The 18,440-nt window shown below is 43.9% G+C and overlaps 1 protein-coding gene across 3 annotated transcripts in view; it reads left to right on the top strand.

The window, feature by feature from the left end:
* Positions 1-16,340, top strand: part of LOC311428922 (ceramide transfer protein-like) — a 109,650-nt gene extending 93,310 nt beyond the window's left edge. For 2 of the 3 annotated variants that reach the window (XM_084540135.1, XM_084540134.1), the window contains 2 exons: positions 13,616-13,708; positions 15,160-16,340. In XM_084540135.1, coding sequence (XP_084396261.1) covers positions 13,616-13,708; positions 15,160-15,270 — 204 coding nt within the window. In that variant the 3' untranslated portion in view covers positions 15,271-16,340. Of the gene's footprint in view, positions 1-7,072; positions 7,210-13,615; positions 13,709-15,159 lie in introns of those variants that run through there. The other variant, XM_084540137.1, reaches the window with a different exon arrangement.
* Positions 16,341-18,440: the final 2,100 nt, after the last annotated feature.

Raw genomic sequence — 18,440 nt, 5'->3', positions numbered from 1 at the left:
CTGTCTTATCAGTGCTCCTCTTCTCACATCTTTTCCACTCACCATCAGGATTGAGGAGACCACCACCTAGGCCCCCATGCCCTTGACTACTTCCCCCAGAGTTCTGTAGTCCCTTTTGATACTGTCCAGGTTTCCCCTTGCAGTATCATTTGCACCCACGTGGAGTAAGAGCAGGGGGCAGTAGTCAGAGGGCCAGACCAGCTTCGGCAGTGACTCCACAACATCCCAGATCCAAGCCCATGGCAGGTAGCAAACTTCCCTAGTCAGTAAATCAGGCTGACACTTTCTCCTCTTCACTACCATCTGAATAGGAGAAAGGGGACTCGGCTGTCTATATTTGTTTTATGTGAATCCTATATGTAGGTGCTGTTGAAGGCAGTGCCTTGTCTGTGGCAATCTGTGTGACTGGCTGTGTCCGTGTTCTGTGTGTGTCTGTGTGTCTCTGGGATACGTGCTCAGCTTTGCTACTGGTTGAACCTACAAACACAGAAGCGGCAGCCATGTCCCTCAGCTCGGGTAGAGATCCTGGGTTCCCAGGCTGGGCAGATAGGAGTCTTGGACTGGAAGAGGAAGCCACACTCTTAACAACCATTAATATTAAGGGATCACCATATTACTTTGAATGAAATCCAGGAAATTAAAAATCCTTAAGCCAGTCAGGCTCCAAATCTCACAGTTGAGATGCCAGTTTCCAGATGTGTTCTCTTATTACCACTACTTCCCTATTTATACAAGTTATATAATTATTATGAGAAATCCTGTCACACTTAAGGTCACAATAAGTTTCCCTTGAGAAAAATAGAAATAGGAACTATACACCTTTTATTTCCTCTATTTCTTTACAGCAAGGTTCTTATGAAAATGCTCACCAACATTGTGGGACCTGGTCCTTACAGTTCACACACACACAAAATCTAATTGCTGCCTTACTAAATAGATGATGAATCCACTAAGCGTGATTTAATAGCAGAAAACTGATGTCTTTTTTTCTGAAACTTAATTCAATGATGACAACTGATGGCATTTCTTAGAATTTTCAGAGCTGCATCCCTAAAAACCTCCTACTTAAATGCTGTGTTGTATTTGTTCATTAGTCCACTCTGCTGAAACCCAATAGCAACAGTAATAATCATAATATCAACCACATCCATCTGCGCTTGCCCTGTATTACTGATCATTATCCTTGATCATTTACTGGAGATCTAATAATTGCTGAGGTTTTAGTGGTACAAATAAATAAATATGCACCAATACCAGATAGCAAAAGAAACAAACAAAAAACAAACCAAGCCAAAAAAAAAACAACAAACCACCCAAACAAACCAACCAACCAACACAACCAGCCTCACCCTTCTAAACTGTGCCATCATATACATGAAAGTAGCAAAATTCAACCTTTGCTTATCACAAATATTAGCAGACCAAATATCTAAAGAGTGAATTTCTTTCCCTGTTGAAAAAAAAAAAAAAAAAAGAGCTTACTATCAAAAGCAACAAAAAACCACACACCACCACTGATGGACTACAAATTCTATCCTTGAAAATCTGGCTTACAGTCAGAAAGTCCTCAAAAAGCATCTTTGGATAGTCATACCTAAGGATTAAATGTCAATTATTTTTGCTTAGACTAGAATCATGGAGGTTTATAATCCATAATATTTTCTTCCTCGGTAACATTACGCTTTTTATCAACTACAATAAGACTCCAGTATAGAGTTTTATGAATGCCTAGGCTAAATCTTTATCACAAAAGCTAGATTTAACACTTAAAAATATATATAATCACCTTCAAGGATGAAAAAAATCTGTCCTTTATCACAAGCTTGGAACAAAGATATAGCAATAGCAATGCTGCAGGCCAATCCACAGTTAAACAAATACGCTTCATTTTCATAGGTATAGAGCATACAACGCCTTCTGAAATCCATGGCAGGTGTCTAGAATCGTGAATTTAGGCTTTATATATAAAAGTTAGAGCTGCAGACAAGAGCGTACCAAATTTGAGAACACAGAATCTCGTGTTCCAGGCACAGAATAGGCATTGCTAGTTGGTCGAGGGAAGGAATTGTCCTGCTCTACTCTGCACTGGTGCGGCCTCACCTCGAGTACTGTGTGCAGTTCTGGGCACCACAGTACAAAAAGGACGTAAAACTATTCGAGAGTGTCCAGAGGAGGGCTACAAAGATGGTGAAGGGCCTAGAGGGGAAGACGTACGAGGAGCGGCTGAGGTCACTTGGCCTGTTCAGCCTGGAGAAAAGGAGGTTGCTGGGGGACCTCATCGTGGTCTACAGCTTCCTCGCGAGGGGGAGTGGAGGGGCAGGCACGAACCTATTCTCCTTAATCACCAGTGATAGGACCCGTGGGAATGGTGTCAAGCTGAGGCAAGGGAGGTTTAAGCTAGCCATCAGGAAGAGGTTCTTCACTGAGAGGGTGGTCGCACACTGGAACAGGCTCCCCAGGGAAGTAGTTATTGCAGGAAGAATGGCCGAAAGCACGACAGACACCAGTATGGTCAGATCATGCTCCATTTATTACCCCAAATAGCCTGACTTTTATAGTGAACTTAACAGGGGCGGATAGTGTCTCACACAAGATTATTGGTCAAAAGCACTCAGACAAACAACTGCATGAAAACAACCCCACCTGCAAGAAAACAACCCCCTTGTGATTAGCAGTCACGTAGACCTTGCCCTTGAAGCCAGCTGCTGGCAACAATATTTCTCTAAATTCCTCAATTGGGCGATGTGGGAACACTGTCATGGGAACTCCTCATAGTCGTCCTGGTAGCTTGGTTTGCTCAGCTGCAGCAAGCCATGGGATCTTTGCTGTTTCAAAAATCCCTCAACAAGTAGACACTGCACCAAGCCTGTCTGAATTTAAGAAGCGATTGGACTGTGCACTTTGTCACATGGTCTAAACTTTTGGGTAGACCTGTGCGGTGCCAGGCGTTGGACTTAATGATCCTTATGGGTCCCTTCCAACTCGGGATTTTCTATGATTCTATAATATATCACTGACATCAAGTGGTGCAAATCAGAATTACAATACAATGTCACCAGAGTAGGGCATCCAAATGCAGAATGTCTAATGGCCATCTCTGTTGAAAAATCACAAAATTTAAAGAACAATCTAGAAACAAATCTAGAAAATGACAAAACTTGTAGCATCTCTATGTTAAATTATGATCTTACACTGTTATACTGAGTCTGTCTGGGATGGAGGTAACTTTCCCTGCAACAGCCCATACATATAGTGTTGTGCTCTGTACTTGTAGCTAGAACAACATTGGTATTGCACCAATGTTTTGTCTATTGCTGAGCAATGCAGCCTTAGCATCAAGGCTCTCTCTCCAACTCTGCCCATCCCCCGCCCAAGCCAGTAGGCTGGGGGTGGTCAAGAAGTGGGGAGGGAACAGAGAATCATAAAATCATTAAGGTTGGAAAAGACCTCTGAGATCATCTGGTCCAACCGTCCCCCTACCACCAATATTGCCCACTAAACCATGTCCCTAAGTACCGCATCTACACTTGAACACCCCCGGGGATGATGACTCCACCACCTCCCTGGGCAACCTCTTCCAATGCCTGACTACTCTTTCTGAGAATAAATTTTCCCTCATATCCAACCTGAACTTCCTCTGGCGCAACTTGAGGCCATTCCCTCTTGTCATATGACCAGTTATCTGTGAGAAGAGGCTGACCCCCAGCTCCCCACAACTTCCTTTCAGTTAGCTAGAGAGAGCAATAAGGTCTCCCCTGAGCCTCCTTTTCTCCAGACTAAACAAGCCCAGTTCCCTCAGCCGCTCCTCATAGGACTTGTGTTCCAGGCCCTTCACCAGCTTCGTAGCCCTTCTCTGGACATGCTCCGGGGCCTCGGTGTCTTTCTTGTAGTGAGGGGCTCAAATCTGAATACAGTACTCAAGGTGCGACCTCACCAGAGCTGAGTACAGGAGTGTGAGAAACAAAGTTGTGTTTTTGCAGTGGAAAATTCCACTAACCTTGCATATTCAAAAGTGATTGTGCAGGCATGACAGTTGCATAGCAGTGGGGAGTATGTTAAGAAGCTAAGGGGAAGGTCCCACTGTCCCAAAATAAGGAGGATAGCTAAGAAAACAGGAAAAGGAATATGAAATCAGTAAAAACAAAAATAGCTTCACAGAAGACCCTGTCTGAAAAAAATATTGAGATATTTCTCACAATTTGGGGGCTTGTCTGGGATCTTGTCACTTACCAAAGAGTTGTTGCCACCACAGATAGGAAGGTGCACCCCACTGATTTCAGTGGTCCTGTCAGGATGGCTGACAAGGAACTGAGACTGTTAAACTAAAGACAGGCTCTGTGAAGCACTGGGGAAAAGGGAGGCATAACACAGGCACAGCACAGGCACAGGCATAATTGCTGATGACCTGGATACGGTAATTCTGTGCATGGACCAAGGTAAGACAAGCTTTACTGTATTGCCTTGAGGGGGTTGGGGAGACTCCCGTGTGTGGTGGGACTACCCCCCGTGCTGCCCAGTGCTGAATAAATGGATGGATGCCCAGTGCTGAATAAATGGGGGATGTCAGTCTTGAGTATGTTATTCACTGGAGAAGAATGTTTAAGAGGGGAATGAATCGGCAGGCAGCTATGCAAGAATGGGAAAGAACTAACTTCCCTCGGACTGGGAGTAATTCTGGTAGAGCAGAAATATCTGCTTATCCAACTGGGATAATAATAACCCACAACACAGAAATCATACGAGAGACTTGAGGTCAGAATGAGAACGTACTTGGGGATGAATCCTGAGGACCTGGTATCCCAAGGCCTCTTGAAAGTTCATTTTGTGATTAAAGCCTGGCCAGATACACAGGAAAAGCTCCAGAAGGTGGGAGGATGGAGTTAACAGTCACTGGAGGCCCTCCTGCGGGAGGCCCTGAAGGTGTACATCAGGAGGGGATATGAGAAGGTGTACTGGGTCTGGCTGGAATGTTAACTTTCCCTGCAGCAGCCCATACAGTGCTGTGCTCTGCACTTGTAGCTGGAACGCCAGTGCTATCACACCAATGTTGGGGTCCCAAAGCCTATCATTGCCATTGAAGATAGAGGCAAAGAAGGCTTTAATGCCTTTAATGCATTTAATTGTCTCTGCTTTGCCCATGTCCTTGTTCGTGAGGTGACCTTCCCCTTCAAGTAGTGGACCTATGTTTTCTCTGGTCCTCCTTTTTCTATTCACATATTTAAAAAAAACCTTTTCATTGTCTCCCACAGACCCGGCAAGCTTCAACTCTAATTGGGCTTTGGCCACACAAATTTTCTCCCTGCAAAGGCAAACAGTGTCCCTGTAGTCCTTCCATGTTGCCTGACCCTGCTTCCAGCAGCCATACACTTTCTTTTTATGCCCAAGCTCCAGAAGACCCGTGGTCAGCCAAGCCAGCTGTCTGCCCCGCCTGCCTGACTTCCAATATTTTGGAATTGCCTGATCCTGTGCTTTTAGGAGGCAGTGCTTAAAGACTAACCAGCACTGATGGACACCAATGCCTTCAAAAGCAGTTTCCCAGGGGATCTTGCTAACTAGTTCCCTGAGCAGCCTGAAGTCTGCTCTCCCCATATCCAGGGCTGAAGTTGTGGTGGCAGTTTTCTTCCTGTCACCAAAACTTTTAAACTCAACTGCTTCATGGTCACCATGACCAAGACGGTCGCCAATTGACACATCCCCCACAAGACCCTCTCTGTTCTCCAGCAACAGATCTAGGAGGGCACCTTTCTTAGTTGGATCCCTTAGCACCTGTACTAAGAAGTTATTATCGAGGTGCTTTAGGAACCTCCTGGACCTGCTTATGTCGGCTGTGTGATATTCCCAGTTAACGTCTGGCAAGTTGAAGTTCCCCATAAGGACAAAGGCAGCTGATCTTTAGGTATCGCTTAGTTCCTCAAAGAATAATTAATCGGTGTCATCATCCTGGCTGGGTGGTCTGTAATAGACTCCCATGATGACATCCCCTTCATTTGTTTGTCCCTTAATCCTTACCCAAATACTCTCAACTTTGCCATTGCCAACTGCAGTCTCCACACAGTCCAGCCCCTCCTTTACATACAGCACCACCCCACCGCTTCACCTGCCCTGCCTATCCCTACTGAGGAGCCTGTAACCATCTGTTGTGACATACCAGTCACAGGACTCATCCCACCAGGTTTCACTTATGCCAATGATATTGTAGCTCTGGGACTGGGCCAATATTTCTAGCTCATCCAGTTCATTTCTCATACTGTGTGTGTTGGTGTAGAAGCACTTCAAATGTGCCTCATTGTACACAGCACCTTGTGGAGCAGACCAAAAGACCCCACCAGCACACAGTCCCTCTGATTCTGGCATGCCATCTCTTAGCTTATCACCGGCTTTAGAGTTTTATCCCTTTCCCCCTTCAACTCTAGTTTAAAGCCACATCTATCAGCCCTGCCAACTCCTAAGCAAAAATCCTTTTCCCCCCTGTGAGAGAGGCACATCCCATTTGGTTCCAGCAGGCCTGGTGTTGCATAGACCTTCCCATAATCAAGAAACCCAAAGTTCTTCTGGTTGCACCAGCCTTGAAGACACATGTTAATAAGACGAGTCTTCTTGTCAACATTGATCCCTCCTATCAGAAAGACAGAGGCAAACACAGCCCGTGCCCCTGATCCTTTAACCAGTCGCCCCAAAGCCCTAAAGTCCCTTTTGATTGTTCTCGAACTTCTCGTTGCTACCTCGTCATTACCAGCCTGAAAAAACAGTAGCGGGTAGTAGTCGGTAGTAGACACCGGTGCACAATGTACTATAATGCCATCGAACTATAAAGGACCAGAGCCCATCTATATTTGTGGAGTGACAGGGGGATCTCTGCAGTTGACTGTATTGGAGGCTGAAGTGAGTCTGACTGGGAATGAGTAGGAAAAGCACCGCATTGTGACTGGCCCGGATGCTCCATGTATCCTTGGCATAGACTATCTCAGAAGAGGATATTGCAAGGACCCAAAAGGGTTCCGGTGGGCTTTTGGTATAGCTGCGTTAGAGACAGAAGGCATTAAACAATTCTCTACCTTGCCTGGTCTCTCAGAGGACCCCTCTGTTGTGGGGTTGCTGAGGGTCGAAGAACAGCAAGTGCCAATCGCTACCACAACTGTGCACCGGCGGCAATATCGCACTAACCGAGACTCCCTGATTCCCATCCATAAGCTAATTCGTCAATTGGAGAGCCAAGGAGTGATCAGCAAGACTCATTCACCTTTCAATAGTCCCATATGGCCAGTGCGAAAGTCTAATGGCGAGTGGAGACTAACAGTGGACTATCGTGGCCTGAACGAAGTCCCGCCACCACTGAGTGCTGCAGTGCCGGACATGCTGGAACTTCAGTACAAACTTGAATCGAAGGCAGCCAAGTGGTACACCACAATTGATATCGCTAATGCATTTTTCTCCATCCCTCTAGCAGCAGAGTGCAGGACACAATTTGCCTTCACTTGGAGGGGAGTCCAATATACTTGGAATCGGCTGCCCCAGGGGTGGAAACACAGCCCTACCGTTTGCCATGGGCTGATCCAGTCTGCGCTAGAACAGGGGGGAAGCTCCTGAACACGTGCAGTACATCGATGACATTATTGTGTGGGGTGACACAGCAGAGGAAGTTTTCGAGAAAGGGAAGAAAATAGTCCAAATCCTTCTGAAAGCCGGTTTTGCCATAAAACAAAATAAAGTCAAAGGACCTGCATGAGAGATCCAGTTTTTAGGAATAAAATGGCAAGATGGACGTCATCAAATCCCAATGGATGTGATCAACAAAATAACAGCTATGTCTCCACCAACTAACAAAAAAGAAACACAGACTTTCCTAGGTGTTGTGGGGTTTTGGAGAATGCACATCCCAAATTACAGTCTGATTGTAAACCCGCTCTACCAAGTAACCCGTAAGAAGAATGAGTTTGAATGGGGCCCTGAACAACGACAAGCGTTTGAACAAATTAAGCAGGAAATAGTCCATGCAGTAGCCCTTGGGCCAGTTCGAACAGGACCAGATGTAAAGAATGTGCTCTACACTGCAGCCGGGGAGAACGGCCCCACCTGGAGCCTCTGGCAGAAAGAACCTGGGGAAACTCGAGGTCGGCCCCTGGGGTTTTGGAGTCGGGGATACAGAGGATCTGAGGCCCGCTATACTCCAACTGAAAAGGAGATATTGGCAGCATATGAAGGAGTTCGATCTGCTTCGGAGGTGGTCGGTACTGAAGCGCAGCTCCTCCTAGCACCCCGATTGCCGGTACTAGGCTGGATGTTCAAGGGAAGGGTCTCTTCTACGCATCATGCAACTGATGCTACATGGAGCAAGTGGGTTGCACTGATTACTCAGCGGGCTCGAATAGGAAACCCCAGTCGCCCAGGAATATTGGAAGTGATTATGGACTGGCCAGAAGGCAAATACTTTGGGATATCATCAGAGGAGGAGGTGGGTCGTGCTGAAGAAGCCCCACTGTACAACCAGTTACCAGAGAATGAAAAGAAATATGCCCTGTTCACTGATGGGTCCTGTCGTATTGTGGGGAAGCATCGGAGATGGAAGGCTGCTGTATGGAGTCCTACACGACGAGTTGCAGAAGCTGCTGAGGGAGAAGGTGAATCGAGTCAGTTTGCAGAAGTGAAGGCCATTCAGCTGGCTTTAGACATTGCTGAATGAGAAAAATGGCCAGTTCTCTATCTCTACACCGATTCATGGATGATAGCAAATGCCCTGTGGGGATGGTTACAGCAATGGAAGCAAAACAACTGGCAGCGTAGGGGCAAACCCATCTGGGCTGCTGCATTGTGGCAAGACATTGCTGCTCGGGTAGAGAACCTGGCTGTGAAAGTACGACACGTAGATGCTCATGTGCCCAAGAATCGGGCTACTGAAGAACATCAAAACAACCGGCAGGTGGATCAGGCTGCTAAGATTGAAGTAGCTCAGGTGGACCTGGATTGGCAGCATAAAGGTGAATTATTTATAGCCCGATGGGCCCATGACACCTCAGGCCATCAAGGTAGAGATGCAACATACAGATGGGCTCGTGATCGAGGGGTGGACCTGACTATGGACGCTATAGCACAGGTTATTCATGACTGTGAAACATGTGCTGCAATCAAGCAAGCCAAACGGTCAAAGCCTCTTTGGTATGGAGGACGATGGCTGAAATATAAATATGGAGAGGCCTGGCAGATTGATTACATCACACTCCCTCAAACTCGCAATGGCAAGCGCCACGTACTTACAATGGTGGAAGCAACCACCGGATGGCTGGAAACATATCCTGTGCCTCATGCCACCGCCCGGAACACTATCCTGGGCCTTGAAAAGCAAGTCCTATGGCGACATGGTACCCCAGAAAGAATAGAGTCAGACAATGGAACTCATTTCCGAAACAACCTTATAGACACTTGGGCCAAAGAACATGGTATTGAGTGAGTGTATCACATCCCCTATCATGCACCAGCCTCCGGGAAAGTTGAACGATACAACGGACTGTTAAAGACTACATTGAAAGCAATGGGCGCTGGGACATTCAAAAATTGGGATACGCATTTGGAAAAGGCCACCTGGTTAGTCAATACTAGGGGATCTGCCAACCGAGCTGGACCTGCCCAATCAAACCTGTTACGTACTGTAGATGGGGATAAAGTTCCTGTAGTGCATGTAAAAAATATGCTCGGTAAAACAGTCTGGGCTACTCCTGCCTCAGGAAAAGGCAAACCCATTCGTGGAATTGTTTTCGCTCAGGGACCTGGATACACTTGGTGGGTGATGCAAAAGAACGGAGAGGTCCGGTGTGTACCTCAAGGAGATTTAATACTGGGTGAGAATAGCCCATGAACTGAATTGTACCATGTTAATTACTATATAATACTGTATGTTATCACTACTATGACTACTGTAGGTGACTAATTAGAATGTATGGAAAAGAGTTTAACCTGAGCATGACATAAACGGTATGGAATAAGGGGTGGATAGATGTCCTGGTTTCAGTTAGAACAGAATTAATTTTCTTCCTAGTAGCTGGTGGAATGCTGTGTTTTGGCTTAGGATGAGAAGAATGCTGATAACACCCCGATGTTTTAATTGTTGCAGAGCAGTGCTTATACCAAGCCAAAGACATCTCAGCCTTTTGCTCTGTCCTGCCAACAGGCAGGCTGGGGGTGCAGTAAGAGCTGGGAGGGGACAGACCCAGGACAGGTGACCCAAACTAGCCAAAGGGGTATTCCATACCATCTGACGTCATGCTAAACAATATATAGGGGTGGCTAGCCGGGGGGAGGGGGCCGGACTGCTCGGGGTTAGGCTGGGCATCGGTCAGCGGGTGGTGAGCAATTGCATTGTGCATCACTTGTTTGTACATATTATTATTATTTTCCTATTATCGCCATTGTATTATTATTATTATTATTGTTTTTATTATTTTGTTATTATTATTTTCCTGTCTTATTAAACTGTCTTTATCTCAACTCACGGGCTTCACTTTCCATTTCTCTCCCCCGTCCCAGAGAGGGAGGGGGGAGGGTGAGCGAACGGCTGCGTGGTATTTAGCTGCCAGCCGGGTTAAACCACGACACTCAAATTCCGAAGCATTATCCCAAATCAGTTTTCGAATTTCAGTGGGCAAAATTCCTCCTTCTCCCTCTCTAATGATAGCTGCTGCTACAGATTGTATCCATAACTGCACTTGGATGCAGCTCAAGGCAAGGGAGGTATTGCCTTGGGTTTTTCCAAGGGCATTTACAATTAATTGATGATCATTTTCCTCAGTTTGTTCCCAATGTGGTAAAACATCAGATATAAGCCATTGATTTGCTCCTAAAGCCAATAAGGATGATTTTATTGGTCGTTGCAGTTTCCTTAGGACCTCTGTAGTAGCCGTTATTCTACTCATTAGGACCTCAGCATCAATGCTATTTAATATACCTAATATTCCCAATAACCCAGTTGCATCCCGTGGCATGTGCCAAGATTGTTTCAGAGAACGTCCGTGTAACCGTGCTCACCAGCTGGTGTAAGCAGTTCTCAAAAAGAATCGTTCCAACTCCATTCATCTTTTGAAAATATTTTGTTTCCATGTAGAACTAAAGTAGAGAGATTTAGATCCTTTTTGTTCTGAGGTGTTCCAGTGATTATGCTATACTGTGACAATACATGGTTAGATGCCATGGTGAAACACCTCAGCTCCATGCACAACCACAGTAGCGAAGTTTCCTTTAAAGTTTGTAATTGCATCAAGGTCAGGGTAAAGCATATCATTATTAATCCAAACTGTTGATTTGTCATCCTCCAGCTGTCCATACACAGTTCACTCAGGATTCCTGTGAACACAAAAGAAAATAAAATATGCTCGGTTGTATTCAACCGGCAGGGTTAGAAAGAGGGCGAAATAGCAAGCTTTGACTTCCCATGCATAGAGATATTCGGGAGTAATTAGCACCATTGCTATTGTTAGATGCACAGATGGCTTTCACTATCTCTGCCATGTTTGGAACTGCGGCAGTCAAAGGTGTAGTGTTAGCATTCAACTGTCTGTAATCCACCGTAAAAGGCCATTGCCTGATTGGTTTCTTTACCGGCCACACTGGTGAATTGTAAGGTGAATGAGTCCTTTTAATAATGCCTCTTTCTTCCAATTCTGTTACCACCCCGTCAATTCCCATAAGTGCTATTGCCGAACATTAATGATTTTAGCGGGGGATAAGGGTATGGATGTTTGTAACAGGCTCAGTTTTACTGTGTCTGAATCCCTTTGATATGTCGTGAAACTCCACACAGTTCCATCAGGGAGTTTCCACATATGACCATGCAGTATGTCGAATCCTGAAATATTAGTATATGCAGCACCAACTAATACTTCTACCCTGGTTAATTTTTGTTCCTCTGGCAACCAGAGTGAAATTTTTGCAGTGGGCCATTGTTTTTCCACACCGTCGATTCCCGTGAATTTAACCCTGCATCGAGCAGGTGTTATGCCCAGGGTTTGTGTTGTCTCATGTGTAATTACTGACATTTGGGTCCCGGTGTCAATAAGAAAATTTACCAATATTTTTGGGGTTCAACAGGAATGGCAATGATAGGGTCAGAGTGTTCATTAGAGAGCCATTGAATTGCTAATACCCACCGAGCAGGGTGGCTCACTGCCCTCCCCGGGGATAGGAGTTTTTGTGCTGAGCTTCTGCCTCCTCAATTGGGCTCGGTGCAGAAGTTGCAGTTTCCTTATGGGTTGGGGGTTTTCCAGTAAGGCAATTTTCCCCAGCTGGAATATTTTTCTTACACAGAAGTTGGACTAATGTACGGAGGTCCTCCATAGAGGCACCACACAAGAATGGTCGGGGTACACCCAAACCTAGGGCCTTACACCACAACTCACCCCGGTCCCTATTAGGTTTGAACCTCTCTTTGAATTTGGGGTATCTGGGATTTTGAGTGTGGATTTGGCGGACTTGCCAAGAGGTTTCCCCAGCGCGATAGCATCTAAGGTTGGAAGCCTAGGGAACGCTCAGGTAATGCAGCTACGCCTGACCTTGAAAGCCTCTTCAATGCTGTACATTTTCTTTAAATTATGAATGTTAGTTTTATTTTCCTAGTTACTTCAGGCAATTGCACTACAACTGGTGTGATACCACTGCTGTTCCAGCTACAAGTACAGAGCACAGCACTGTACAAAGAATAATCATCAACCATTGTCCTGGTTTCAGTTAGGACAGAATTAATTTTCCTTCTAGTAGCTGGTAGGGTGCTATGTTTTGGATTAGGATGGGAAGAGTTCTGATAACATGCCGATGTTTTAATTGTTGCAGAGCAGTGCTTACACTAAGCCAAGGACTTTTCAGCTCCTTGCTCTGTCCTGCCAGCGAGCAGGCCAGGCATGCAGCAGGAGCTGGGAGGGGACAGACCCAGGACAGCTGACCCAAACTAGCCAAAGGGGTATTCCATACCATCTGACATCATGGTAAACAATATATAGGGGTGGCTAGCCGGGATGGGGGGGACTGGCTGCTTGGGGATAGGCTGGACATTGGTCAGCGGGTGTTGAGCAACTACATTGTGCATCACTTGTTTTGTACACATTATTAGTAGTAGCACTATTATCATTATTAGTATTATTATTTTCCTTTTGTTTCTGTCGTAATAAAATGTCTTTATCTCAACCCGCAAGGTTTCACTTTTTTTCGATTCTCTCCCCCATCCCACTGCAGGGGGGGAGGGTGAGCAAAGGGCTGAGTGGTGCTTCGCTGCCAGCCCTGTTAAACCACAACAGTCAAGGAGATTTATATAAACTGTCAGTCAGATACCAAGTCTGACCCTCAACAAACCATGAATAGTTATGTTTAAACTAGGTACCAGTTTTTGCTTGCTGATCTGGTTTCTTCCACATGACCTTAAAAAAGCTATCCTCAAGACAAGTAGCTTTCCAAGCTTTGTATTATATACGCGTTTATATGGGCACACGTCATGCATTCATGCAAATAAAATCTGCAGGTTTGTAATCTTTCCTTAGGAAAAAAAACCCTATACTGGTTATTCCATTTATTGGCTGGCATATTTACTATTATCAGCCAGTTCATTCTTGCTGCATTACATGGTTGTGTAATTTTGCAGGACATGGAGAAGAGGAGAAGAATAGAAGAAGCATACAAAAATGCTTTGACAGAACTAAAGAAAAAGTCACACTTTGGAGGGCTGGACTATGAGGTAGAAATTCTGCTTGGATAATTTAAAAAATGCTAAGGCGTTTAATGACTGGTTTATTTCTCAAAAGTGGTGTGTGTGTGTTTTTGTGTGTGTGTTTGTAAATCAAGGTGTTAGGTGTTCATACCACTTTTATTTTTCTACCTTGGAAATGGAAACTGGATGAAGAATCTCAGTCCTTAACTTCTTGAGAATAGAAGTCTGTATTTACCCCAGATTTTCTTGTTCTGCTTTTGTCTAGAGCATTTTTCTTACAGATATTTCTAATTACTTGTGATTTTTTTGTTGTTGTTGTTGCTCTATCCATATGCAATAGTTTTGTATGTTTGCTTTTTAATGGGTTAGCTGTATAGTATGTAATACAAATATGAAAACCCTGACTACGGAGGTAGTCCTAGAATCTGAAGTTTAACTTAAATTGATTTTTAACTTGTCACTGCCACTTTAAATGTGTTCATAAATTCAATCATTTTAAGTCCTGCTTCAGCTGACAAATTGCATATTTCAGCAGCTTCCTCCTCAGGTATTTAGTAAAATTCTAAGATATATTCTTCTTCAGAAGGTAGTTTAAGCTAATGCATCTATATTGTAGTTTCTGTAATTTGCAAGAACTTGACCCTCTCATGTAGATTAATCAAGCACTTGTTTCTGTTTACAAATCATAGCCTGAGAAATAGTAGTAATGCGTTGAGATATTTAAAAGATAGTTGTGCTTAGGTTCTCTGCTATGACATAGGCATGCAATGTAAAAGAAGAAGATGGATAGGAAGTTGGACTTTGTCTACCTGATTATGAACCCAGCTGCTTCTCCCAGATATCCCTGTTGTAGTTTTATGAAATTTGCTAGACTGGTTTGTTTTACAATACAATAAAAGCAGCAAACCTAGTCTTCTTAAATTACCATTTTTTGTATTTAGACTTAAGTTTTTAATACTTGACTCAGCTCTACCTGCTGTTTAGTGCTAAACTGTTCTTTCCAAGAATTCTTAAGAGATTCCCAGGATTTTATCTTGTATCGTTATGTTTTGAGTACATATCTGAAATTTACCCTAAGACACTGGAATGAATACTCAGAAGAAGTCTAACTGCACAACTATGATAATATGCTTACTTTTCTGACACACTTTAAACACTTTTAAGAGGAGATATGTTAATAAAAGCTTAAATCTGATGTCAAAGTGTATTGCCACTTCCTCAATCCTCAGTTTCCTGTTTGTTTTTACTTGTTTATATAACTACCACTAAATTGTAGTTAGAGGGAATAACTTCCTTTAACAAGTAGGGTTTTCAGTTGAATTGTAATCTAAGAATATTGGTGAAAATATTTGAGGTCTGTGGAGGAATTTCCTTCTCTCAGTTATATGCATAATATATACATATATATTTCCAATATTAAACTTAGCTGGAGCTCTTGTCTCCAAAAATTTAAACTAGTTTTGTTTCTTATGCTCTAGGAGGGTCCTAATAGTCTGATTAATGAAGAAGAATTCTTTGATGCTGTTGAAGCTGCTCTCAATAGACAGGATAAAATGGAAGAATGGGTATCGATGCTTGAAAAATGTTAATGATGGGCACTTCATAGAAGACTTTTGTGACTTAAACTCAATCCTGGGGTGCATCTCCTGAAACTCTAGATATTTTATACTGACACTTATAATTGGAATTTAGTTCTTAATTTTTGTATGGTTGAATACTGTTGCTTAACACTAATTTTGAGAATGTGACTTCACAGTTCACATAGAAAAGGACAGTATAAGTGTTAACCTAATGGAATATCTCTGGTTTCTAATTCTTAAATAAGTATATTAGGGTCCTGTATAAAACTTATCTTTGTATTTGTGAGAAAATGTAATTATCACATACGTAACTAATGCCCTGTGCAAGTAAGAATATCAAACACTGCAGCTATTTCTCGAATCCTAATTACTGCCCTGAAGTTTCTTTTGGTGATAGCGGTATGTGAAATAGGAAAGATATAGTTCTACTGATGTTTCTTTTTTATTTTAAAAAAATGTGTAGGCTCTAGCTACTTCTCTAACTCATTTCTTGAATACACTTCTGTGGCAAGGATGAAAAAAAGATGAAAAAAAGATAAAATGCATGGGATTAAATATACAGTATATGGGAACATATAGTAGTGTATAAAATGAGAGGGAATAACAAAGTGGTACATCCTTTGTCTTAAGCATTTAGGCTTGTGAATACAGTGACTTGGTTAAGAATTATAAGACTTACCAGTAGACATACAGTATGCAACAGAATTTACCTATGGTGGGGTCTCTTAATGGCAAGTAAAAGTTTTGAGTGATTGTTACTACTACATTGATGCAACATCCTTAATGCTGTTGATCAATTTTCCTTAACCCAGAAACATACCTTGAAGTATAGATGAATGGGTAATTCAGTCTCCAGGCCCATTCGCTTAACTGAGAAGTCCAGCAGGACACCAACTTAATGCCTGTCAGGGACAGCGTTAGTTCTTGTTTTAATGTGGTAGCCACTATATAGATTGAGGATGACTCACTGCTTAATAGTCTACCCAGTAATATCTGACTACCAATAATTAAACCTATCTTGTTGCAGTCTCAAAGTGAAAAGGTCAGATTACACTGGCCAATATCCTTACCTTCTGGAGATGCATATTCTGCTGTGGAGGCTCATCGATTTGTTCCAAAGGTAATATATTTTCCATGGTCACCTCAGACTAATGGGATGACATGATATTTTCTATATAATTTGTATGGGTAGCTGAGACTGATTTTCTGTAGATATTTCTAGTAACTTTTAATGGTTTACTCATTTTCAACTGAAGTAGCTAGAATTGGAGAAGGACTCTTCTGTCTTGGCTCAAAAAAATACTTATCTGAGCATCTATTTACAATACTCTTGATTTGTATCAAGATTGTCAGAGATATTAAAGCGAAAAAAAACAGTTTGCTAACCGCTCAGTGGTTTTTAAGATTCCTTCACCAAAATTCATTGAATTGAATAAAACACAATAAAATCCAGTCTCTTGCATCATGCTCAGTTGACTTTTTTTTACTCTTACTGGAAACACTATGCTCCTCAGAGGGCTATGCTGGGACTATAATACGTAATAGTTGCATGAAATCAGTATTCACTGCTATCTTGATGCTTATGGTGCTTTTGTTTTCATTTTCTTCCATATCTTGTGCTTGCAAGTTGGTCTGGAATGATCTGTTGCATCTTTGGTTAGATTACCTGCGATTTTTTTATTATTATTATTTTTTGTCTTTGCTAGTACTTCAGTAGCTCTTCTTCCGTGTCTTCCATTGATCTAGTCAGTGCCTCTGATGTTCACAGATTCAGCACCCAGGTACTGTATTAGCATAGAATCGTAGAATGGCACAGGTTGGAAGGGACCTCAAAGATCATCTAGTTTCAACCTCCCTGCCATAGGCAGGAACGCCACCCACTAGACAGGTTGTTCAGGGCCTCATCTAACCTGGTCTTGAGCACTTCCAGGGACGGGGCATCCACAACCTCTCTGGGCAACCTGTTCCAGTGCCTCCTTCACCACCCTCTGAGTGAAGAATTTCCTTCTAGCATCTAATCGAAATCTCCCCTCTTTTAGTTTAAAACCATTCCCCCTCGTCCTGTCATTATCTGTTTGAGCAGAGTTGCTCTCCATCTTTTTTATAAGTCCCCTGTAAGTACTGAAAAGCCACAATGAGATCACCCCAGAGCCTTCAATGCTGTAGGCTGAAGAGCCCCAGCTCTCTCAGCCTTTCTTCATAGGAGAGGTGCTCTAGCCCTCTGATCAACTTTGTGGCCCTCCTCTGGACCCATTCTAACAGGTCCACATCCTTCCTGTGCTGGGGGCTCCAGGCCTGGACGCAGTACTCCAAGTGGGTCCTCGCAAGGGCAGAGTAGAGTGGAACAATCACCTCCCTTGACCTTCTGGCCATGCCTCTGTTGATGCAGCCCAGTTGGCCTTCTGGGCAGCAAGCATGCACTGCTGGCTCGTGTCAAGCTTTTTGTCCACCAGAACCCTCAAGTTCTTCTCTGAAGGGCTGCTCGCAATGAGTTCTTCTCCCAGTCTGTACTCATGCCTGGGATTGCTCCAACCCAGATGCAGCACCTTGCACTTGGACGTGTTGAACCTCATTAGGTTCACGTGGGCCCACTTCTCAAGCTTGTCCAGGTCCCTTTGGATGGCATCCCTTCCTTCTATTGTATCAACCGCACCACTCAGCTTGGTGTCATCTGCAAACTTGCTGAGGGTGCACTCGATCCCACCGTCTATGTCATTGATGAAGGTATTAAACGGTACCGGTCCCAGGACAGACCCCTGAGGGACAACACTCATCACCAGCTTCCACCTGGACATAGAGCCATTGACCACCACTCTCTGGGTGCAGCCTTCAAGCCAATTCTTTATCCACTGAATGGACCACCCATCAAATCCATCTCTCTCCAATTTAGGGATCGGGATGTCATGAGGGACCGTGTCAAAGGCCTTACAGAAGTCCAGGTAGATGACATCGGTCGGTCTTCCCTTGTCAACTGATGCAGTCACTCCGTTCTAGAAAGCCACCAGATTGGTCAGGCACGATTTACCCTTGGTGAAGCCATGCTGGTTGTCTCGGATCACCTTGTCTTGCATGTGCCTTGACATTGCTTCCAGGAGGATCTGTTCCATGACCTTGCCAGGCATAGAGGTGAAGCTCATCGGTCTGTAGTTCCCCAGGTTCTCCTTTCTGCCCTTTTTCAA

This window comes from Aythya ferina, assembly GCF_964211825.1.
Source record: "Aythya ferina genome assembly, contig: HAP1_SCAFFOLD_193, whole genome shotgun sequence".
Lineage (NCBI taxonomy): Eukaryota > Metazoa > Chordata > Aves > Anseriformes > Anatidae > Aythya > Aythya ferina.
Note: the sequence above shows the minus strand (reverse complement) of the source record. Positions and strands in the feature narration are given on the sequence as shown.